Source organism: Ranitomeya variabilis, chromosome 8, assembly GCF_051348905.1.
Source record: "Ranitomeya variabilis isolate aRanVar5 chromosome 8, aRanVar5.hap1, whole genome shotgun sequence".
NCBI lineage: Eukaryota > Metazoa > Chordata > Amphibia > Anura > Dendrobatidae > Ranitomeya > Ranitomeya variabilis.
Window position 1 is genome coordinate 33092531 of NC_135239.1, and position 26850 is coordinate 33119380.

Below are 26850 nucleotides of genomic sequence, written 5' to 3' on the forward strand. Positions count from 1 at the left end.
ATATACAGTAGATAACAGAGGATCCACCACTCACAATAGGAGATGTCACAGCTCACCTCCTCCTCCTGTACAATGACTGATGACTCCTCTATACACAGTAGATAACACAGGATCCACCATTCACAATAGGAGATGTCACAGCTCACCTCCTCCTCCTGTACAATGACTGATAACACCTCTATATACAGTAGATAACACAGGATCCACCATTTACAATAGGAGATGTCACAGCTCACCTCCTCCTCCTGTACAATGAATGATTACACCTCTATATACAGTAGATAACACAGGATCCACCACTCACAATAGGAGATGTCACAGCTCACCTCCTCCTCCTGTACAATGACTCCTTTATACACAGTAGATAAAACAGGATCCACCATTCACAATAGGTGATGTCACAACTCCCCTCCTCCTCCTGTACAATGACTGATAACACCTCTATATGCAGTAGATAACACAGGATTCACCATTCACAATAGGTGATGTCACAGCTCACCTCCTCCTCCTGTACAATGAATGATTACACCTCTATATACAGTAGATAACACAGGATCCACCACTCACAATAGGAGATGTCACAGCTCACCTCCTCCTCCTGTACAATGACTGATGACTCCTCTATACACAGTAGATAACACAGGATCCACCATTCACAATAGGTGATGTCACAGCTCCCCTCCTCCTCCTGTACAATGACTGATAACGCCTTTATATACAGTAGATAACACAGGATCCACCATTCACAATAGGTGATGTCACAGCTCTCCTCCTCCTCCTCCTCCTCCTCCTGTACAATGACTGATTACACCTCTATATACAGTAGATAACGCAGGATCCACCAACCACCATTCAAAATAGGTGGTGTCACAGCTCACCTCCTTCTCCTCCTGTACAATGACTGATAACACCTCTATATACAGTAGAGAACACAGGATTCACCATTCACAATAGGTGATGTCACAGCTCACCTCCTCCTACTGTACAATGAATGATTACACCTCTATATACAGTAGATAACACAGGATCCACCACTCACAATAGGAGATGTCACAGCTCACCTCCTCCTCCTGTACAATGACTGATGACTCCTCTATATACACAAGATAACACAGGATCCACCATTCACAATAGGTGATGTCACAGCTCACCTCCTCCTCCTGTACAATGAATGATTACACCTCTATATACAGTAGATAACAGAGGATCCACCACTCACAATAGGAGATGTCACAGCTCACCTCCTCCTCCTGTACAATGACTGATGACTACTCTATACACAGTAGATAACACAGGATCCACCATTCACAATTGGAGATGTCACAGCTCACCTCCTCCTCCTGTACAATGACTGATAACACCTCTATATACAGTAGATAACACAGGATCCACCATTCACAATAGGTGATGTCACAGCTCACCTCCTCCTCCTGTACAATGAATGATTACACCTCTATATACAGTAGATAACACAGGATCCACCACTCACAATAGGAGATGTCACAGCTCACCTCCTCCTCCTGTGCAATGACTCCTTTATACACAGTAGATAAAACAGGATCCACCATTCACAATAGGTGATGTCACAACTCCCCTCCTCCTCCTGTACAATGACTGATAACACCTCTATATGCAGTAGATAACACAGGATTCACCATTCACAATAGGTGATGTCACAGCTCACCTCCTCCTCCTGTACAATGAATGATTACACCTCTATATACAGTAGATAACACAGGATCCACCACTCACAATAGGAGATGTCACAGCTCACCTCCTCCTCCTGTACAATGACTGATGACTCCTCTATACACAGTAGATAACACAGGATCCACCATTCACAATAGGTGATGTCACAGCTCTCCTCATCCTCCTCCTGTACAATGACTGATTACACCTCTATATACAGTAGATAATGCAGGATCCACCATTCAGAATAGGTGATGTCGCAGCTCACCTCCTCCTCCTGTACAATGACTGATAACACCTCTATATACGGTAGATAACACAGGATCCACCATTCACAATAGGTGATGTCACAGCTCACCTCCTCCTCCTGTACAATGAATGATTACACCTCTATATACAGTAGATAACACAGGATCCACCATTCACAATAGGTGATTTCGCAGCTCACCTCCTCCTCCTGTACAATGACTGATGACTCCTCTATACACAGTAGATAACAAAGGATCCACCATTCACAATAGGTGATGTCACAGCTCCCCTCCTCCTCCTGTACAATGACTGATAACACCTTTATATACAGTAGATAACACAGGATCCACCATTCACAATAGGTGATGTCACAGCTCTCCTCCTCCTCCTCCTCCTGTACAATGACTGATTACACTTCTATATACAGTAGATAACGCAGGATCCACCAACCACCATTTAAAATAGGTGGTGTCACAGCTCACCTTCTTCTCCTCCTGTACAATGACTGATTACACCTCTATATACAGTAGATAACGCAGGATCCACCATTCAGAATAGGTGATGTCGCAGCTCACCTCCTCCTCCTGTACAATGAATGATTAAACCTCTATGTACAGTAGATAACGCAGGATCCATCATTCACAATAGGTGATGTTGCAGCTCATCTCCTCCTCCTCCTGTACAATGACTGATAACACCTCTATATACGGTAGATAACACAGGATCCACCATTCACAATAGGTGATGTCACAGCTCACCTCCTCCTCCTGTACAATGAATGATTACACCTCTATATACAGTAGATAACACAGGATCCACCATTCACAATAGGAGATGTCACAGCTCACCTCCTCCTCCTGTACAATGACTGATGACTCCTCTATACACAGTAGATAACACAGGATCCACCATTCGCAATAGGTGATGTCACAGCTCACCTCCTCCTGTACAATGACTGATTACACCTCTATATACAAACCAAAATAATATCATCAAGTTATATTTATTGAAAATTTATAAGACAATAAAAACCATCATATGTATAAATATCACAAAAGTGAAATAGTGACTATATCAAAGTGCGCCTAAAGTTCCAGGTACATAGGACAGAGCAATAATGTCCAAATTATTACGATAGCTGCAATTCATACCACATGTGTGGCAGCAATCACTTTGTATGTGTGCTCACATGTGTAAACTAGTGGTAACATTACCTCCACTATATAGCACACCATACATTATATATATGGTGTGCTATATAGTGGAGGTAATGTTACCACTAGTTTACACATGTGAGCACACATACAAAGTGATTGCTGCCACACATGTGGTATGAATTGCAGCTATCGTAATAATTTGGACATTATTGCTCTGTCCTATGTACCTGGAACTTTAGGCGCACTTTGATATAGTCACTATTTCACTTTTGTGATATTTATACATATGATGGTTTTTATTGTCTTATAAATTTTCAATAAATATAACTTGATGATATTATTTTGGTTTGTTTAATTCATTAGACTCCTGTTTCTCCTAATTAGCCATGTGTAATTGAGTCGTAATGTGCAGTCATTTACTGACGTTTTGGTTTATATATATTCACAATAGGTGATGTCACAGCTCTCCTCCTCCTCCTCCTCCTGTACAATGACTGATTACACCTCTATATACAGTAGATAATGCAGGATCCACCATTCAGAATAGGTGATGTCGCAGCTCATCTCCTCCTCCTGTACAATGACTGATAACACCTCTATATACAGTAGATAACACAGGATCCACCATTCACAATAGGTGATGTCACAGCTCACCTCCTCCTACTGTACAATGAATGATTACACCTCTATATACAGTAGATAACACAGGATCCACCATTCACAATAGGTGATTTCGCAGCTCACCTCCTCCTCCTGTACAATGACTGATGACTCCTCTATACACAGTAGATAACACAGGATCCACCATTCACAATAGGTGATGTCACAGCTCCCCTCCTCCTTGTACAATGACTGATAACACCTTTATATACAGTAGATAACACAGGATCCACCATTCACAATAGGTGATGTCACAGCTCTCCTCCTCCTCCTCCTGTACAATGACTGATTACACCTCTATATACAGTAGATAACGCAGGATCCACCATTCAAATTAGGTGGTGTCACAGCTCACCTCCTCCTCCTCCTGTACAATGACTGATTACACCTCTATATACAGTAGATAACGCAGGATCCACCATTCAGAATAGGTGATGTCGCAGCTCACCTCCTCCTCCTGTACAATGAATGATTAAACCTCTATGTACAGTAGATAACGCAGGATCCATCATTCACAATAGGTGATGTTGCAGCTCACCTCCTCCTCCTCCTGTACAATGACTGATAACACCTCTATATACAGTAGATAACACAGGATCCACCATTCACAATAGGTGATGTTGCAGCTCACCTCCTCCTCCTGTACAATGACTGATAACACCTCTATATACAGTAGATAACACAGGATCCACCATTCACAATAGGTGATGTCACAGCTCACCTCCTCCTCCTGTGCAATGAATGATTACACCTCTATATACAGTAGATAACACAGGATCCACCATTCACAATAGGTGATGTCGCAGCTCACTTCCTCCTCCTGTACAATGACTCCTCTATGCACAGTAGATAACACAGGATCCACCATTCACAATAGGTGATGTCACAGCTCACCTCCTCCTCCTGTACAATGAATGATTACACCTCTATATACAGTAGATAACACAGGATCCACCATTCACAATAGGTGATGTCGCAGCTCACCTCCTCCTCCTGTACAATGACTGATGACTCCTCTATACACAGTAGATTACACAGGATCCACCATTCACAAAAGGTGATGTCACAGCTCACCACCTCCTCCTGTACAATGACTGATAACACCTCTATATACAGTAGAGAACACAGGATTCACCATTCACAATAGGTGATGTCACAGCTCACCTCCTCCTACTGTACAATGAATGATTACACCTCTATATACAGTAGATAACACAGGATCCACCACTCACAATAGGAGATGTCACAGCTCACCTCCTCCTCCTGTACAATGACTGATGACTCCTCTATATACACTAGATAACACAGGATCCACCATTCACAATAGGTGATGTCACAGCTCACCTCCTCCTCCTGTACAATGAATGATTACACCTCTATATACAGTAGATAACACAGGATCCACCACTCACAATAGGAGATGTCACAGCTCACCTCCTCCTCCTGTACAATGACTGATGACTCCTCTATACACAGTAGATAACACAGGATCCACCATTCACAATAGGAGATGTCACAGCTCACCTCCTCCTCCTGTACAATGACTGATAACACCTCTATATACAGTAGATAACACAGGATCCACCATTCACAATAGGTGATGTCACAGCTCACCTCCTCCTCCTGTACAATGAATGATTACACCTCTATATACAGTAGATAACACAGGATCCACCACTCACAATAGGTGATGTCACAGCTCACCTCCTCCTCCTGTACAATGAATGATTACACCTCTATATACAGTAGATAACACTGGATCCACCACTCACAATAGGAGATGTCACAGCTCACCTCCTCCTCCTGTACAATGACTGATGACTCCTCTATACACAGTAGATAACACAGGATCCACCATTCACAATAGGTGATGTCACAGCTCACCTCCTCCTCCTGTACAATGACTGATAACACCTCTATATACAGTAGATAACACAGGATTCACCATTCACAATAGGTGATGTCACAGCTCTCCTCATCCTCCTCCTGTACAATGACTGATTACACCTCTATATACAGTAGATAATGCAGGATCCACCATTCAGAATAGGTGATGTCGCAGCTCACCTCCTCCTCCTGTACAATGACTGATAACACCTCTATACACAGTAGATAACACAGGATCCACCATTCACAAAAGGTGATGTCACAGCTCACCACCTCCTCCTGTACAATGACTGATAACACCTCTATATACAGTAGAGAACACAGGATTCACCATTCACAATAGGTGATGTCACAGCTCACCTCCTCCTACTGTACAATGAATGATTACACCTCTATATACAGTAGATAACACAGGATCCACCACTCACAATAGGAGATGTCACAGCTCACCTCCTCCTCCTGTACAATGACTGATGACTCCTCTATATACACTAGATAACACAGGATCCACCATTCACAATAGGTGATGTCACAGCTCACCTCCTCCTCCTGTACAATGACTGATGACTCCTCTATACACAGTAGATAACACAGGATCCACCATTCACAATAGGAGATGTCACAGCTCACCTCCTCCTCCTGTACAATGACTGATAACACCTCTATATACAGTAGATAACACAGGATCCACCATTCACAATAGGTGATGTCACAGCTCACCTCCTCCTCCTGTACAATGAATGATTACACCTCTATATACAGTAGATAACACGGGATCCACCACTCACAATAGGAGATGTCACAGCTCACCTCCTCCTCCTGTACAATGACTCCTGTATACACAGTAGATAAAACAGGATCCACCATTCACAATAGGTGATGTCACAACTCCCCTCCTCCTCCTGTACAATGACTGATAACACCTCTATATGCAGTAGATAACACAGTATTCACCATTCACAATAGGTGATGTCACAGCTCACCTCCTCCTCCTGTACAATGAATGATTACACCTCTATATACAGTAGATAACACAGGATCCACCACTCACAATAGGAGATGTCACAGCTCACCTCCTCCTCCTGTACAATGACTGATGACTCCTCTATACACAGTAGATAACACAGGATCCACCATTCACAATAGGTGATGTCACAGCTCACCTCCTCCTCCTGTACAATGACTGATAACACCTCTATATACAGTAGATAACACAGGATTCACCATTCACAATAGGTGATGTCACAGCTCTCCTCATCCTCCTCCTGTACAATGACTGATTACACCTCTATATACAGTAGATAATGCAGGATCCACCATTCAGAATAGGTGATGTCGCAGCTCACCTCCTCCTCCTGTACAATGACTGATAACACCTCTATATACAGTAGATAACACAGGATTCACCATTCACAATAGGTGATGTCACAGCTCTCCTCATCCTCCTCCTGTACAATGACTGATTACACCTCTATATACAGTAGGTAACACAGGATCCACCATTCACAATAGGTGATTTCGCAGCTCACCTCCTCCTCCTGTACAATGACTGATAACACCTCTATATACAGTAGATAACGCAGGATCCACCAACCACCATTCAAAATAGGTGGTGTCACAGCTCACCTCCTCCTCCTCCTGTACAATGACTGATTACACCTCTATATACAGTAGATAACACAGGATCCACCATTTAGAATAGGTGGTGTCACAGCTCACCTCCTCCTCCTCCTGTACAATGACTGATTACACCTCTATATACAGTAGATAACGCAGGATCCACCATTTAGAATAGGTGATGTCGCAGCTCACCTCCTCCTCCTGTACAATGAATGATTAAACCTCTATGTACAGTAGATAACACAGGATCCATCATTCACAATAGGTGATGTTGCAGCTCTCCTCCTCCCCCTCCTCCTTTACAATGAATGATTACACCTCTATATACAGTAGATAACACAGGATCCACCATTCACAATAGGAGATGTCACAGCTCACCTCCTCCTCCTGTACAATGACTGATGACTCCTCTATACACAGTAGATAACACAGGATCCACCATTCACAATAGGTGATGTCACAACTCCCTTCCTCCTCCTGTACAATGCCTGATAACACCTCTATATACAGTAGATAACACAGGATTCACCATTCACAATAGGTGATGTCACAGCTCTCCTCCTCCTGTACAATGACTGATTACACCTCTATATACAGTAGATAACGCAGGATCCACCATTCAGAATAGGTGATGTCGCAGCTCACCTCCTCCTCCTGTACAATGACTGATAACACCTCTATATACAGTAGATAACACAGGATCCACCATTCACAATAGGTGATGTCACAGCTCACCTCCTCCTCCTGTACAATGAATGATTACACCTCTATATACAGTAGGTAACACAGGATCCACCATTCACAATAGGTGATTTCGCCGCTCACCTCCTCCTCCTGTACAATGACTGATGACTCCTCTATACACAGTAGATAACACAGGATCCATCATTCACAAAAGGTGATGTCACAGCTCCCCTCCTCCTCCTGTACAATGACTGATAACACCTTTATATACAGTAGATAACACAGGATCCACCATTCACAATAGGTGATGTCACAGCTCTCCTCCTCCTCCTCCTCCTGTACAATGACTGATTACACCTCTATATACAGTAGATAACGCAGGATCCACCATTCAGAATAGGTGATGTCGCAGCTCACCTCCTCCTCCTGTACAATGAATGATTAAACCTCTATGTACAGTAGATAACGCAGGATCCATCATTCACAATAGGTGATGTTGCAGCTCACCTCCTCCTGTACAATGACTGATAACACCTCTATATACAGTAGATAACACAGGATCCACCATTCACAATAGGTGATGTTGCAGCTCACCTCCTCCTCCTGTACAATGACTGATAACACCTCTATATACAGTAGATAACACAGGATTGACCATTCACAATAGGTGATGTCACAGCTCTCCTCATCCTCCTCCTGTACAATGACTGATTACACCTCTATATACAGTAGGTAACACAGGATCCACCATTCACAATAGGTGATTTCGCAGCTCACCTCCTCCTCCTGTACAATGACTGATAACACCTCTATATACAGTAGATAACGCAGGATCCACCAACCACCATTCAAAATAGGTGGTGTCACAGCTCACCTCCTCCTTCTCCTGTACAATGACTGATTACACCTCTATATACAGTAGATAATGCAGGATCCACCATTTAGAATAGGTGATGTCGCAGCTCACCTCCTCCTCCTGTACAATGAATGATTAAACCTCTATGTACAGTAGATAACACAGGATCCATCATTCACAATAGGTGATGTTGCAGCTCACCTCCTCCTCCTCCTGTACAATGACTGATAACACCTCTATATACAGTAGATAACACAGGATCCATCATTCACAATAGGTGATGTTGCAGCTCTCCTCCTCCCCCTCCTCCTGTACAATGAATGATTACACCTCTATATACAGTAGATAACACAGGATCCACCATTCACAATAGGAGATGTCACAGCTCACCTCCTCCTCCTGTACAATGACTGATGACTCCTCTATACACAGTAGATAACACAGGATCCACCATTCACAATAGGTGATGTCACAACTCCCTTCCTCCTCCTGTACAATGCCTGATAACACCTCTATATACAGTAGATAACACAGGATTCACCATTCACAATAGGTGATGTCACAGCTCTCCTCCTCCTGTACAATGACTGATTACACCTCTATATACAGTAGATAACGCAGGATCCACCATTCAGAATAGGTGATGTCGCAGCTCACCTCCTCCTCCTGTACAATGACTGATAACACCTCTATATACAGTAGATAACACAGGATCCACCATTCACAATAGGTGATGTCACAGCTCACCTCCTCCTCCTGTACAATGAATGATTACACCTCTATATACAGTAGGTAACACAGGATCCACCATTCACAATAGGTGATTTCGCCGCTCACCTCCTCCTCCTGTACAATGACTGATGACTCCTCTATACACAGTAGATAACACAGGATCCATCATTCACAATAGGTGATGTCACAGCTCCCCTCCTCCTCCTGTACAATGACTGATAACACCTTTATATACAGTAGATAACACAGGATCCACCATTCACAATAGGTGATGTCACAGCTCTCCTCCTCCTCCTCCTCCTGTACAATGACTGATTACACCTCTATATACAGTAGATAACACAGGATCCACCATTCAAAATAGGTGGTGTCACAGCTCACCTCCTCCTCCTCCTGTACAATGACTGATTACACCTCTATATACAGTAGATAACGCAGGATCCACCATTCAGAATAGGTGATGTCGCAGCTCACCTCCTCCTCCTGTACAATGAATGATTAAACCTCTATGTACAGTAGATAACGCAGGATCCATCATTCACAATAGGTGATGTTGCAGCTCACCTCCTCCTGTACAATGACTGATAACACCTCTATATACAGTAGATAACACAGGATCCACCATTCACAATAGGTGATGTTGCAGCTCACCTCCTCCTCCTGTACAATGACTGATAACACCTCTATATACAGTAGATAACACAGGATTCACCATTCACAACAGGTGATGTCACAGCTCTCCTCATCCTCCTCCTGTACAATGACTGATTACACCTCTATATACAGTAGGTAACACAGGATCCACCATTCACAATAGGTGATTTCGCAGCTCACCTCCTCCTCCTGTACAATGACTGATAACACCTCTATATACAGTAGATAACGCAGGATCCATCAACCACCATTCAAAATAGGTGGTGTCACAGCTCACCTCCTCCTCCTCCTGTACAATGACTGATTACACCTCTATATACAGTAGATAACACAGGATCCACCATTTAGAATAGGTGGTGTCACAGCTCACCTCCTCCTCCTCCTGTACAATGACTGATTACACCTCTATATACAGTAGATAACGCAGGATCCACCATTTAGAATAGGTGATGTCGCAGCTCACCTCCTCCTCCTGTACAATGAATGATTAAACCTCTATGTACAGTAGATAACACAGGATCCATCATTCACAATAGGTGATGTTGCAGCTCACCTCCTCCTCCTGTACAATGACTGATAACACCTCTATATACAGTAGATAACACAGGATTCACCATTCACAATAGGTGATGTCACAGCTCTCCTCCTCCCCCTCCTCCTGTACAATGAATGATTAGTGATTACACCTCTATATACAGTAGATAACACAGGATCCACCATTCACAATAGGAGATGTCACAGCTCACCTCCTCCTCCTGTACAATGACTGATGACTCCTCTATACACAGTAGATAACACAGGATCCACCATTCACAATAGGTGATGTCACAACTCCCTTCCTCCTCCTGTACAATGCCTGATAACACCTCTATATACAGTAGATAACACAGGATTCACCATTCACAATAGGTGATGTCACAGCTCTCCTCCTCCTGTACAATGACTGATTACACCTCTATATACAGTAGATAACGCAGGATCCACCATTCAGAATAGGTGATGTCGCAGCTCACCTCCTCCTCCTGTACAATGACTGATAACACCTCTATATACAGTAGATAACACAGGATCCACCATTCACAATAGGTGATGTCACAGCTCACCTCCTCCTCCTGTACAATGAATGATTACACCTCTATATACAGTAGGTAACACAGGATCCACCATTCACAATAGGTGATTTCGCCGTTCACCTCCTCCTCCTGTACAATGACTGATGACTCCTCTATACACAGTAGATAACACAGGATCCATCATTCACAATAGGTGATGTCACAGCTCCCCTCCTCCTCCTGTACAATGACTGATAACACCTTTATATACAGTAGATAACACAGGATCCACCATTCACAATAGGTGATGTCACAGCTCTCCTCCTCCTCCTCCTCCTGTACAATGACTGATTACACCTCTATATACAGTAGATAACACAGGATCCACCATTCAAAATAGGTGGTGTCACAGCTCACCTCCTCCTCCTCCTGTACAATGACTGATTACACCTCTATATACAGTAGATAACGCAGGATCCACCATTCAGAATAGGTGATGTCGCAGCTCACCTCCTCCTCCTGTACAATGAATGATTAAACCTCTATGTACAGTAGATAACGCAGGATCCATCATTCACAATAGGTGATGTTGCAGCTCACCTCCTCCTGTACAATGACTGATAACACCTCTATATACAGTAGATAACACAGGATCCACCATTCACAATAGGTGATGTTGCAGCTCACCTCCTCCTCCTGTACAATGACTGATAACACCTCTATATACAGTAGATAACACAGGATCCACCATTCACAATAGGTGATGTCACAGCTCACCTCCTCCTCCTGTGCAATGAATGATTACACCTCTATATACAGTAGATAACACAGGATCCACCATTCACAATAGGTGATGTCACAGCTCTCCTCCTCCTCCTCCTCCTGTACAAAGACTGATTACACCTCTATATACAGTAAATAACGCAGGATCCACCATTCAGAATAGGTTGTGTCGCAGCTCACCTCCTCCTCCTGTACAATGACTGATTACACCTCTATATACAGTAGATAACACAGGATCCAGCATTCACAATTGGTGATGTCACAGCTCACCTCCTCCTCCTGTACAATGACTGACAGCTCCTCTATATACTGTAGATAACACAGGATCCACCATTCACAATAGGTGGTGTCGCAGCTCACCTCCTCCTCCTGTACAATGACTGATAACACCTCTAAATACAGTAGATAACACAGGATCCCCCATTCACATTAGGTCATGTCACAGCTCACTTCCTCCTCCTCCTGTACAATGACTGATTACACCTCTATATACAGTAGATAACACAGGATCCACTTTTCACAATAGGTGATATCACAGCTCACCTCCTCCTCCTGTACAATGACTGATAACACCTCTCTATATACAGTAGATAACACAGGATGCACCATTCTCAATAGGTGATGTCACAGCTCACCTCCTCCTCCTGTACAATGACTGATAACACCTCTCTATATACAGTAGATAACACAGGATGCACCATTCACAATAGGTGATGTCACAGCTCACCTCCTCCTCCTGTACAATGACTGATAACACCTCTCTATATACAGTAGATAACACAGGATCCACCATTCACAATGGTGATATCACAGCTCACCTCCTCCTGTACAATGACTGATTACACCTCTATATACAGTAGATAACACAGGATCCACCATTCACAATAGATGATGTCACAGCTCACCTCCTCCTCCTGTACAATGACTGATAACACCCCTATATACAGTAGATAACACAGGATCCACCATTCACAATAGGTGATGTCACAGCTCACCTCCTCCTCCTGTACAATGACTGATAACACCTCTATATATACAGTAGATAACACAGGATGCACCATTCACAATAGGTGATGTCGCAGCTCACCTCATCCTCCTCTCTTAACAATGACTTTTGCCCATTGGACATGCTCAGTTTACAAGCTCAAGAGGCTTCTATACAAATGATAGGATCTGAGTCAGGCTATAAGTGCATGAGAATAACAGGAAATAGGAATCTAGTTAATCCTGGTGACCAGTGTGAAAATTGGAATTTTTTTTAAATTTACTTTAATATGGTGAAATAAAAAAAATTAAATATAAAACATTTTTTAAAAATACATGTAACATGAAAACTTAACCTAAATACCAGGTCAATTTTTATGATACATCACTTAAAAACATAGCAGAGCCTCCTACTGGACTGGAAAGCCAAAAATGAACAGTGATTTAAATGGCTAAGTGACAACTTATACTGACTCTGTTCCCACAAACCAATATGTCAATCTGCTGAACTCCTCCTGCTGTACGTGATGCCATGACGAGAAGTTCATGCAGTTATTGTCCTATCCACATCGAGCTGTACCTTGGGTTTTAATAAAATGGACTTTGGAGTTCAAAAGGCATATATGTCGGAGGAACCTATCCTTCACTGAACACTAGTGCATATAGTTTAGTAAGAAAATGGTTAAAACTACACGTCACAACTTACTGAAGCTGGAATTATCTTTTTATATTTATACTAGCTGAAGAGCCCGGCGTTGCCTGGGCATAGTAAATATATGTGGTTAGTTATAGCACCTCACTTCTCTTATTTTCCCATCATGCCTCTCATTTTCCCCCTCACATCTTTCATTTTCCCCCTCACATCTCTCATTTTCTCCCTTACACCTCTCATTTTCCCCCTCACTCCTCTTTTTTCCCCCTCACCCCTCTCATTCCCCCCTCACTCCTCTCATTCCCCCCTAACACTTGTCATTTCGACCTCACATCTGTCATTTTCCGATCACTCCACTATTTTTCCACACTCCTCTCATTTTGCACTCACACCTTTTCATTTTCACCTCACACCCCTCATTTTCACCTCACAACTCTCATTTTCCCCTCAGTATATACATGTTTGTCATCTCCCTTATATATAGTATACACCTGTATGTCATCTCCTGTATATAGTATATACCTGTATGTCATCTCCCCTGTAAATAATATATACCTGCTGTATGTCATCTCCTCCTGTATATTGTATATACCTGTGTGTCATCTCCTCCTGTATATAGTATATACCTTGTATGTCATCTCCTGTATATAGTATATACCTGTATGTCATCTCCTCCTATATATAGTATATACCTTGTATGTCATCTCCTGTATATAGTATATACCTGTATGTCATCTCTCCTGTATATAGTATATACCTGTATGTCATCTCTCCTGTATATAGTATATACCTGCTGTATGTCATCTCCTCCTCTATATACCTATGTGTCATCTCCTCTTTTATATAGTATATACCTGTATGTCATCTCCTCCTGTATATAGTATATACGTGTGTCATCTCCTCCTGTATATAGTGTATACCTGCATGTCATCTCCTCCTATATATAGTATATACCTGTATGTCATCTCCTCATGTATATAGTATATACCTGTAAGTCATCTCCTCCTGTATATAGTATATACCTGTGTGTCATCTCCCCTGTATATAGTATATACCTGTATGTCATCTCCTGTATATAGTATATACCTGTGTGTCATCTGCTCCTGTATATAGTATATACCTGTGTGTCATCTCCCCTGTATATAGTATGTACCTGTATGTCATCTCCTGTATATAGTATATATCTGTGTGTCATCTCCTCCTGTATTAGACCTCGTTCACACGTTATTTGGTCAGTATTTTTACCTCACTATTTGTAAGCTAAATTGGCAGCCTGATAAATCCCCAGCCAACAGGAAGCCAACCCCCTGGCAGTATATATTAGCTCACACATACACATAATAGACTGGTCATGTGACTGACAGCTGCCGTATTTCCTATATGGTACATTTGTTGCTCTTGTAGTTTGTCTGCTTATTAATCAGATTTTTATTTTTGAAGGATAATACCAGACTTGTGTGTGTTTTAGGGCGAGCTTCGTGTGCCAAGTTGTGTGTGTTGAGTTGCGTGTGGCGACATGCATGTAGCGACTTTTGTGAGATGAGTTTTGTGTGGCGACATGCGTGTATGCCCCTCTGGAGAAAGCCTGTTCTATGCTTCTCTGGTGGCGTGATCTTTTTTTGCCCTGTAACCTCTTACTCTTAGTAAAAATTAAGATGCCTACTTCATGCATTTTTTGCTGTTTTTTACATAAACATGGTAATATTCTTCAGACACATTTTCGTAAAGTCATGGTAATAAAAAATGCACCGCAAACACATTATCTGAACATGGCTAGTTCTTCCAAGAGCCATCATTTTTTATTTTTTTCCGTCAGCATGAACTGTAGTTTTCAATTATACCATTCACTTTATCATATAATGTACTGGAAAATGGTAAAAATTCCAAGTGGGATGAAACAAAATTTAATTTCATTGTTATTTTTGGGGTTTTGTTCTGTAAAAATGACCGGCGACCAGGTATTTTGATTCTTCATACCATTCTTCATTTTTCTGTCCATGGAGCTATGTTAAGGTTTGTTTTTTTGGGGAAAGCTGTGTTTTGTATTTATACCATAAAATGTCTTGTTTATTTCTATAGCATTTTTGGAGGAAGTACTGCATTCGAAGCATTTCAAATTCTAGAGTTTACCTTACGGGTTAATTATTGTTACACTTTGATAGATTGGACTTTTGCAGATGTTTTGATACCAAAAAATGCCCGTTTTTGTTTTCTCTACTTTTGTACTGGAAAAAAGGCGTATTTAGCTTTTTTAACTACTTCTTTAATCATTTTTTATTTTTCATTTTTTGGTCCATTTTGGTGCATTTTTTGGTCCCTTGCCAATTTGATCACCTGTGCTATAACCCAGTATTGCAGTAAAAACTAAAAATCATGGTCTGCTTTGAAGACCCCAGGAGCGCCAAGATGGTTGCAATGGGGACCTTCACTGCTGTAAGAGACAAGTGCTGGCTGTGTAACACAGAAGGCAGGCACCTGTCCTATGTGGATGGACTAAGGTCCCGAGCTTCCTCCGTAGACATGTAGGACATAAAAGTACATCATGGGCCGGTAAGGAGTTAATCAAAGGGGTTGCAAGAGAAAAAAAAAATTACCAGCAACAGCCAGCACCCCCAAAGATGGGTGACGCTGTCTTTATTATTCAGACTGGTATGTATTGACCAATACTAAAGATAAAAGCTACTGAGGTTTTACGGAAAGGACTCACAATCTTTCCGTTGCAGGTGTGTCTCGGGGAGTCGGATTTATTCGTTTTGACAAGAGGATAGAGGCCGAGGAAGCCATAAAGGGTTTGAATGGACAGAAGCCAAGTGGAGCAACTGAACCGATAACTGTGAAATTCGCCAACAACCCCAGTCAGAAAACCAGCCAAGCGCTACTGTCCCAGCTCTACCAGTCCCCCAACAGGCGCTATCCGGGCCCTCTCCATCACCAGGCTCAGCGGTTCAGGTAACTAGAAACCCGATCCAGTCATTTATATACAATTCTGTTTGTAGCCTTTAATCATTAATGTACTGAATATTCTATCGTTTCACTAATCACCTTATAATAAATCACTCATTTTAATTCAATCCATTAAGAGCAGCGAGGCCTGGTGAGACATATGTAGCGACAGCACAAGACGTTGTTTATGCTAATATCTGTATCTTCTGTCATTGATTTGTTGGCTAGTTTCCTCCTCTGTATAGTAAGCGATTACTTACTGTACGACTGGCTGGAAAATATGCAAATAAAGACCAAAGTGTCTGGATATGCAGCACTCATACAATGAAAAATGTGCGCTGCTGAAAAACCAGGATAGACCATTTTCCTTTTGCTCTAGTGTTATCGAAGCCCAACGTCTGCAGCATTCAAAGGGTTAATCCAATTTTATTTTTTTTTTCTTTATTTATTTTTTTTTCCCATGGAAAGAGGGTAATTCGGTGTAAGTGAGGATGTCTCCTTATCTCTGTGTAAGATAGATTGATTATTCACTCAGACCCGCTCAAAGGCCCATTTTATTCAAGGCTGAGAACTAATCTTCTGCCAAGTTTCAGAAGGTATTGATCAACCTCTCTCCAATATTCTCCTGTGGTGCTTCAGAAAGCTGGCAGGCAGAGCTGGGAAGCCGAAATCCTTTACTGGTCATCATTTTTTAATATCTGTGCATGCAGAGCCTGGAAAAAAAAAGATTAATTATTGCTTTCCTTCTTCCTAAAATGTATAACTATTTTTGGTGAGTGCACCCTCCTTCTCCCCTTCCTGCCTCTTCGTCAAACCCTCCCAAAATGTAACATCCTGTACTGCGTTCTGAAACTGTTCCAAAAATGGAGCAACTGGCGAAACCATCTCAATTCTGACAGCCGAGGACCAAAAATGCATAAACCATTATTCTCTGTCGATCAGGGAACAATTCAGGCAGTACATATAATTAACATTTTCTGACTTTGAGATGAAAAAGGCAAATTGAAGGCAGATTGTGAAGCTATTTTGCACATTTTTGCATATTAACTCAATGTTATGTGTTCCTCTATACCCCTCTATAAAGTATTTGTAATTAAGAAATATTAATGAAAACCACACAAAAAAAAAATCTTACTAAACGAGCAGGGACTATTTTTGTAAGGGGTCTTATAGCTCATTTAAAGAGGATCTATCACAAGGTCAAAAATTCTGTTTTTTGCTCTTATTTTATTCTTATTGCCTAAGTATTAATTTTTTTGGTGTTTTTTTTTAATCCATCATACAGTTCCTAGAGATAAGGGCCTTTTTTTAGTGCTAGATTTTATAGTCTTTATCAAGGGGGCGGTAATAATGCAAAGCAGCCTAAAGACACACCCTCATATCACCATGTAGGCCATGCCCCCATGGTAAAGTCCATAAAAATTTTAATTAATGAAAGAGGTCCATATCTCTAGAATCATATGTCGGAATTAAGAAATAAAACATATTCAAAACACAATAGGACATGAGATAACTTGGGCTTATTCCATCAGCAATGGGTGCCAGGGTATAATATACAGTGACAATCAAAAGGGTAACAATGTTTTGAACTTTTGACTTTCATATCTCCATATCTCATCATCCACTACTCCACTACTGCTCTGAAGGTGAGACTACCATCATTTTATAGACAATCATTTTTACTATCTCATACATAAATTTAATTTACAACTATTTTGCATATGATAAAGCTGGTTTCACATTTGCGTTTAAAAACGCAGCGTTTTTTAAAAAAAAACGCATGTGGTGAAAAAATGCATGTAAACTCGTGCAAACGCTGCGTTTTTTAGAAGCATGCGTTTTTGCATGCAGAAAAAAAAACGCAGCGTTTTGCTGCGTTTACATGAGTTTTTTCCTGCGTTTGCGTTTTTGAAACGCATGCTGAGAAATGTGTGACAGCTGCCAATCATCAAAATCAACAAGAAAACCCACTATAAATAGAAATAGCTAGGGTTAGGGTTAGGGTTAGGATCCCTAGGGTTAGGGGTAGGGTTAGGGTTAGGGGTAGGGTTAGGGGTAGTGTTAGGGTTAGGGGTAGGGTTAGGGGTAGGGGTAGGGTTAGGGGTAGGGTTAGGATCCCTAGGGTTAGGATAAGGGTTAGGGGTAGGGTTAGGATACCTAGGGTTAGGGGTAGGGTTAGGGGTAGGGTTAGGATACCTAGGGTTAGGGGTAGGGTTAGGGGTAGGGTTAGGGTTAGGGTTTGGTTCCCTTTATCACCTTGATGGTGGGGGGTGGCTTATAAGTGTGTATTCTTGTTTTTTTCTATAAAAACGCATGCGTTTTTAACGCAAACAAACGCATGTACTTAAAAACGCATGCGTTTACATAGACAGCAATACGTTTTTTTGCGGCAAAAAAACGCAGCTAAAAATTACTACAGGTTGCATTTCTGCAACAAAACGCAAGCATAAAAAAATGTGTTTTTAATGTTAAGTATAGAAAAAAAAACGCATGCGTTTTTTAGCGCTAAAACGCAGAGGCAAAAAACGCAAGTGTGAAACCAGCCTAAGTTATGCAGATTCTCGTCATGTCACTGCATTGTTACTGTTTTGCTCCTGGTGGTGGAAAAATCTTTTTCTTCCTGTCTACTACAAAATACAAACCTGCTCTCACATTACCGAATAGCTCAATGTGTTATTAGGTTGATTCCAAAGCGAAAGGTCATTGGTTTGAATTGAGGAGCAGCTATGAAGAAGATTTTCCAAGAAAAGAGAAAAAGCATCATCCAGCCCATTGGTCTCCCAGCCAAGAAAATTGCCAAACTGCATCATCTACGTGTCATGACAGTTGGAAGAATACGAAATGAAGTTCCGTCCAACCATTCAAAATTTGGGAGGTGGATGTCCAGGCAAAATATTAGAGTCAACAAGTCGGCTCATCACGAAGGCAATCAGTTCTGGCACGATAAACACAGCAGTGGGGGTGGCTCTTATGCTTCATAATAGTGAGATCACAAATGTCCATGCGACACGTTACACAAGTCTGGAATGATGGCCCGAAAAAAGGTGAAGAAGCCTCGACTTCAATATCATCATAATAAGCGTCAGCTCCAGTTTACAAAAAAGTACAAAAAGTGGACAGTAAAAGATTGGAAATGGGTGATTTGGCGCGATGAGCCAAAAGTCAATAGACTAAGCTCTGACGGGTGCAAATTGGTATGGAAGAAACAAGGGAAAAAGGATTGAAAATGGATTGAGAAATTGAAGGAACTGTCAAGTTTGGTGGAGGAAGCCTGATTATATGGGGTTGTTTCACAGCCAAAGTCGATGGATTCGTTACCATTATCGATGGTGGTCTCAATGCTGAGCTATATGTGAGTATCCTACAAGACAAGTTACTTTGTACATTCGAGTACTATGGGTATGAAAAGGACAGAAAAAAAAGATTTACACCTATATGGTTTGTGCTGAAGTTTGTATCCTCTATGTTACAAGTTTGTGAATAAAGGAACTTTGTTTTCACGGATTCGGTGAAGCTGGACATTTTCTTCTTTTGGATCCTATACGCCTGGACACAGCGAGTCCGTGCTCCCGAAGTTCAACTTATGCATCACGGGTGAGCTGGTTTATATTCCTTCTCCTCTATGAAAAGGACAACATAGTGTTCCAGCAGGACAACAACTCAAAGCATACGTTGAGATTGGTGAAGAAATGGTTCATTGACAAATAAATAGAGGTGCTGGATTGGCCCCCACAGTCCAAAGACCTCAAACCATTCAAACAATTGTGGGTAGAGTTGAAGAAAAAACTGTATACATACCTAAGTGAATCGACTAGTATGCACCAACTTTGGGAAAGTGTAGAAGAGACCTGGGATGAGATTTCGGTTGAGACAAGCTTGAATCTAATGAAGAGCAGCCCAGAAGGATTCAGACAGTGCTGAAAGCCAAAAGTGGATTTACAAAATACTAATACAATAATTAAATTTAAAATTTAGATTTTTAGGAGCAAAACAGTATGTATGAGATAGCCAGGATGATTATCTATAAATGATGTTAGTTTCGCATTCGAAGTAGCAGTGGATGGTGGTATATGGAGACTGAAAGTCAAAAGTTCAAAACATTGTTACCCTTTTGCTTGTCACTGTACATTCCACATCCCAGTTAAGCTGCTGTGATTAGTCTGGTTCCTAATCTAGACATTGAACCCCTTAGAAGTCTATAGTGACATCAACATCTAAGGTGTCTGACAAAGGACTCCCTGTGTTAGCATAGTGGCATCCCACAATGGGATTGCTGGTTCTGATGAGTTTCCACATACGAGGAAAACTGACCAAGTTTCATCAGTAATTTCGGTCAAAGATTTATCACGGTTATATTTGAGTTTCATAATTTTTTTCGAAAAGTTTGTTCACCTTCTCCTAACAGTCCGTGAAATTTAGACCACATGCCACACAAGACTTATAGATTTGCTTTGCCAATTTCGATCAGACACGCAGATCACTATGGGACATGTCTTCGTGATTTTTCATGGACTTCTCAGTCCGAGAAAAATCACGGACAAGTGAATGGCCCCATGCACTACTATGGGTACGAGCACTATGAAAAAACAAATGTCTGAGTGAGGTCTAACTCTGGGGTACTGACCAAAGCCCCAGGCCAACTAGAGGCATCTGTCTAATATTGCCTGCCAATAAAGTTTCCAAATGCTAAATGACATTATGATCTTCCAGTTGTATTTCTAATATAGCCCTAGCCTAACAACATTCTTATAGGGGTTGTCCGGTGAAAACAGGTTGCCACCTATTCAGAAGATAGGTGATAACTTGTTGATTGGTGGTTGTCAAACCATGAGGTTCTCCACTGATCTGCAGAATGGGAACATTTATCGCTGTTGGAATGGAGCAGCAGTGCACATGCTCTACCACTGCACCATTCATTCCCTTTCGGACTACCAAGCATTGCATTTGGCTTTTTCCTAATAGAGAATGAATGGTCAACCAACCTGCTGCTCCATTTTGTAATAAAAATGTCCTGATCTGACAATTAGTATGGGTCTCAGTTGTGTGGCGTGCACTGGACAACTCCTTAAAGTCGCACAAACTAAGTGTCTTCAATTGTGGCCTGTTTAGAAGAAGTAACGACTTCCCAAAGTCAACCTCTAGCCAAGGCCTAATGTGCAGAACAAGTGTTAAAAAACGGCATGCTACATTTCTGGATTTTTTTTTTGGGAGTATGAAAAGCGGCTTGATTGACTCCTTCAGGCTGAAGCTCTATCCGCCTAATCAAATGGTAGAAGATTTGTCTTTCTGTTGAAAAGGGACGTCATTAATAACAGCTCCATTGAGCTCTCTTACCATCTGTAAGACATTAACCCAAAGACACTCCTTCTCTTTCAGGCTGGACAATTTGCTTAATATGGCCTATGGCGTTAAGAGGTAATTAGAATTTCACAGAATGCCAGATGTCCATGTTGGCACAGATTGGCGCTATAATTTATTTCTTTTCTATTTGTTTTGTTATTTTTTTTCAATCCACTAACTTTATTTGTGTTTGTTTAATTGCTCTTTTTTTCCCCACCAGCATGTGACATTCTGTTCTTTTACGTTGGGACTTATGTTGGTTTTCATTTATGAAGATGCCAGTACATTGTGGTGTTCCATATTTTTTTCACTATTTTGTTTTTTTTTCACAGGTGGGCTTCATTGACAGTTAAGGTTCCACAGTTACATGGGTTGTTAGATGCACTGATGAAGGGTAGTTAAGGAGGTATTCCCATCACAAACACTTGTAGCATATCCACATATTAGGACTTGAAAGTGATTCTACATGTAGAGCCACCTCTCTTTTCCAAAAATGGACCCTGTCCTGGAGATCAATGCAGGTCGTCCCATCTATATATCAGAGATTCATGGCATATCCTGTGGATAAATCATGCCGTAAATGATGGGAATAGTTCTTTAAGAGTAGGATCACAGTAGCCAGTTGATTGCATCCCCTATAACTACAGGCCTGTGCTAAAAGCATAGGTTGCAGTGGCACTCAGACCTTGGCATCTGAGGGCACACAAAGCCCTTTGGCACATAAGGTGACCAGTGGTGGCGCTGAAAGATCGATACAGATTTTGAGTTGGCGCCCAGGAGTTTCAACCAACGTCTTGGTATTATTAGACAGCAGCGTCTCCAATATTATGACTGGTCCATGGAGCTGTCGGCACCTTAACTGTCGCAGAGTTTTCTTTTATTTGCAGGTGTAATGACTATTATAAAATGTTTAGATTATTTAATTTGTTTTGTTTTGTTACATTCTGTACACCTCTCCAAGCATGACGTATAAATGCAATGAAGCTTGCAATTTTAATTGATACATACAATCTTTATAAACGACCTGTAGTCAGAAAATTCAACATTAATTTTTAGTTTGGTCATAATGCAAAATGTCATCTCTAATTGTGCACAATATTGAATCTTGATGTCATTATCAGCAATCCGGCTGGCAAATATTGTGGCGTGTTTTTGGTCCAAGGTCAAGTCAAGGGCAACTAAGTCATGTACAGAAAAGCCAGAATTTACTAGTTAATGAAACCGTACATCAATTTTTAGAGCAGCTTATTATATATTATCTTTTTCCACCACAAAGACAACCCGAGTCGTGATACTGGTCCAAGTTATAAAAAAAATGAAAAAAAAAAAAATTTCATCACATTCCTTTGTATTCAGGGCTCATTTTATATTATTCTAGGCATAAAGAATAGCATACTCTTAAAAAAGTAGAAACATTTTTAAAAAAATGACAAAAAAATAGAAAAATGTAAAAAGAAAATAAAATGCATTGCAATCGCATAAATATCTATTTAGATTAACGAAAACTGTTAGGGACAGTCATGGGATCTAACAGATTCCCTATTTAAAAAGCACCCAAAAAAATTAAATGGTTTTCCAGTTTGAAAAAAAGTTGTTCGTAAAGGCAAAAAAAGCTAAATCTTACTTTCTTACTTGAATTAAGAAATATCTAAAGTCCCAGGTACTTAATTTCGGGTTTGCATTTATACCTTTCTCAGCATTGTGACCAGTTACATGTATGAAGAGGGCTGGCTGAAGGGTTCATTTCAATAGGTAAGCCCACCTCTTTCTCTGTCATGACTAATGGTAGCTAGAGATGGGCTCTGGCCTTAGCTATTGAAATGAATCCGTCAGGCAGTTTCCTTCATTTATATCATTGGTCGTGTGCTCTCATGGAAAGCTCATTCATGTGTCAAAGCAACGGAAGTAAAGATGCCGAAGCTCAGGTCCAGGGCTAATATCTTATACCACACATACCTACATAGGTCAGTTTTATCGAAAGGTGATTATCCTATGAAGATGATAAGAAAAAAATTGAAATAAACCTACAGAAAAATTGTACAAACACATAAGGGCCAAGTACTCAAGCTTTTTCCACCACTTTTCCAGAGTTACACAGTCAAATTATGCGACTTTTGGTATTTTTACAAAAAACAACTTTTCAAAAACGTGGCATAACTTAGTAGAAATGGGCGCACACCAACAGAGTCACTCAAATTTATGCAACAAAAGGGGAGTAAATTATATCAGAAATACATTCCAGTCTATGAACAGTGCTCATATTCTGATACTGTCATGAGTAGCCGAGAGATGTGCCAAACTCAATAAGAGGCACTAACTTTTGTCGGTGAACTCTGGCTCAAAACTGGTGTACAAAACTCTAGTCTTGATGAATTTCCACCATAAATTTGACAAATTCATTTGCTTTTATACCTTGACAAAGGTGCTTGTCCGGCACTCAAAGGCGTCGGAACAATAAAGAACCGTTTTGGAACCCAAAACGCTTCTCAGTTACCGTAGTGCAGTCCTCCTCTACTAAAACCCATAACTTTAGATTTGCGAGACTGCAATAATACTATAGCAGCTCAAATATTTTTGTTTTTTTAAAGGCTTGATCACAAATAAATAAGGAAAGAGAATTCCCTGTAAAGAAAAAAGCCAACTAGATGAGCTCAAGGGAGTCGGTTCCCCTCTGGATATATCTGAACAAGACCTAAAGATTAGTTCAATCTGACCTTATTTAGTAGTAATACAATTTACTGGAAATGTGTACAAAATTGTCTTTATTCTTATTATTATCATCATTTTTTTACTTATTTGACTGTTTTTGAACTCAAAGATTGGGACGTGACCCTATAACATTTTTTTTTCCTTTTACTATGCCTTTTATATTATCTTATCATTGATGATCTCTACTTTCTCTCCTTCTAGGTTTTCTCCAATCACTATTGATGGAATGACAAGCCTGGTTGGAATGAACATCCCTGGGCACACGGGTACCGGTTGGTGTATCTTTGTTTACAACCTCTCTCCCGACTCAGATGAGAGTGTCCTTTGGCAGCTTTTTGGCCCATTTGGGGCAGTCAACAACGTCAAAGTCATCCGTGATTTCAACACCAACAAATGCAAGGGATTTGGCTTTGTCACAATGACCAATTATGATGAAGCAGCTATGGCTATTGCCAGCCTTAATGGATACCGCCTGGGAGACAGAGTTCTGCAGGTTTCCTTTAAAACCAACAAAACCCACAAGTCTTGAATTTCTAGCCTATCTACATCAACCTGTTCACGAACAAAAAGAAGACGGAAAATTTAAAAAAAAAACAAAAAAATAACTGACTCTCGATGGCTTATAACCAACCATGGACTTTATAAGCCAATGTTGCCTAAGTATTACCATTGGACATCCTGTGATAAACCGGAAAGGATTTTATAATGCTTAGAAAAAAGAAAATAAGAAAAAAAAAACTTTGATGCATTGAATGTTCTTTCATAGCTGTTGTCGTTGAATATAATATACATAGATTACAATGAGCAGGGCTTTTTTAACCCAGCCGGCTAGTTTTACACCTTCTTTGAAGGTGGCTGTTTTTAAGATGACCATGAGTTCATTTGAAGAAGTAAAAAAAAAACAAAAATAAAAAAATTATTAAAAAAAAACTTGAAAAAAAAAAGAATTTTTACAAATGTAACACTATAAAGAAAAGAAAAAAGTGTGTTTTTTCTTTTCTTTTTCAGCTTTCTTTTCTGTTCACTGAATAAATCCTATCAGATTAGTGACCGGTTCCCCCCCAACACTCCTTTCCTGACGTCCTTTTAGTGTGGGAATATAGCAAAGGTTCTGACACTCAAAGGGTAATTTAAAAAAAAAAAAAAAAAAGAAACAATATAGTCATTTTGTGCAAAAAGGGAACAAAAAATAATGACTTTTGCATTCAATTGTATTGTTTCTTGACGTAGGTGTTGAAAGGAGATTTCCGAGGGGGTGACCATTATAGGTCAGAATACCTGATGACGCAAAACAATTTAAATAAATGAACAATGTTGCCAAAGAGTTTGTCTCTTTGCTGAAAATGGGTTTCCAGAAAAATCTATTTTTATAAAAATATAAAGAATTTTTACAAGAGAATCTGGATTTGAGAAAAAAATAAAATAATATTTTGACTGGCTAATTTAGGGGAAAATTGACAACTTTGTCATTCATACTGCACTGGTAACTTTTTAGAGAACAAGATATGTTTTAAATTGGATTCGTAGAATGTTTTTTGAAAGATGGGTTACAAACAGTTGGTCTTCGTATCTTTTCATAGCATAATGCAAACTATATTATTGAGTGAGGGAGAGTGTACTACACAGGTCCCCCCCCCAAAAAAAAAATAAACCACACAGTCAAAACCCAAATCAAGCAAGAGGTGCATTGCAAGACAATTTTTTTCTTTAAGTCATCAGTATGGGATATCTGCAGAACAAAAGAAAACTTTTCTTGTTTTTTGTTTTTAATTTTTTTCGTTTTTGTTCTTTTTTTTTGGGTGGGGCAAAAACTTCCTTAGTTTGAGCTGTAGGTGCTACAAAATCATTTACATATCTTAGTATCATAGTTAAATGTAATGTGTTTAGAATAATAAAAGGAAACATTTGCTTTAAATTTGTTAAAAAAAAAAAAAGGAGTTTTCGAGTTCACTTTACGGCCCAATTCCAATATAACGGGGCTGCGTTGGCACATTTTAAAACACTGTTTTTATGTTGCTTGCAACACGTATTTATTTAATTGCTGATGTAATGCATTTGGCCAATATCAATTATAGCAGGTTTGGCTAGTCTATTTATTTGTTTACTTAAACTATGGGAAGAAGCATATTATTGTGTCATTTCTTGTGTGTGTACGTGTATATATAATATAAATATATATATATAAAGTTATTTTCTTTT

At 40.4% G+C, this 26850-nt stretch overlaps 1 protein-coding gene across 12 annotated transcripts in view; it reads left to right on the plus strand.

Moving 5' to 3' along the window:
* ELAVL4 (ELAV like RNA binding protein 4) overlaps positions 1–25598 on the plus strand; it is a 154357-nt gene extending 128759 nt beyond the window's left edge. For 8 of the 12 annotated variants that reach the window (XM_077277307.1, XM_077277297.1, XM_077277300.1 and 5 more), the window contains 3 exons: positions 16383–16608; positions 21979–22017; positions 24853–25598. In XM_077277307.1, coding sequence (XP_077133422.1) covers positions 16383–16608; positions 21979–22017; positions 24853–25180 — 593 coding nt within the window. In that variant the 3' untranslated portion in view covers positions 25181–25598. The remainder of the gene's footprint in view (positions 1–16382; positions 16609–21978; positions 22018–24852) is intronic. The other 4 variants (XM_077277303.1, XM_077277298.1, XM_077277306.1 and 1 more) reach the window with 1 other exon arrangement.
* Positions 25599–26850: the final 1252 nt, after the last annotated feature.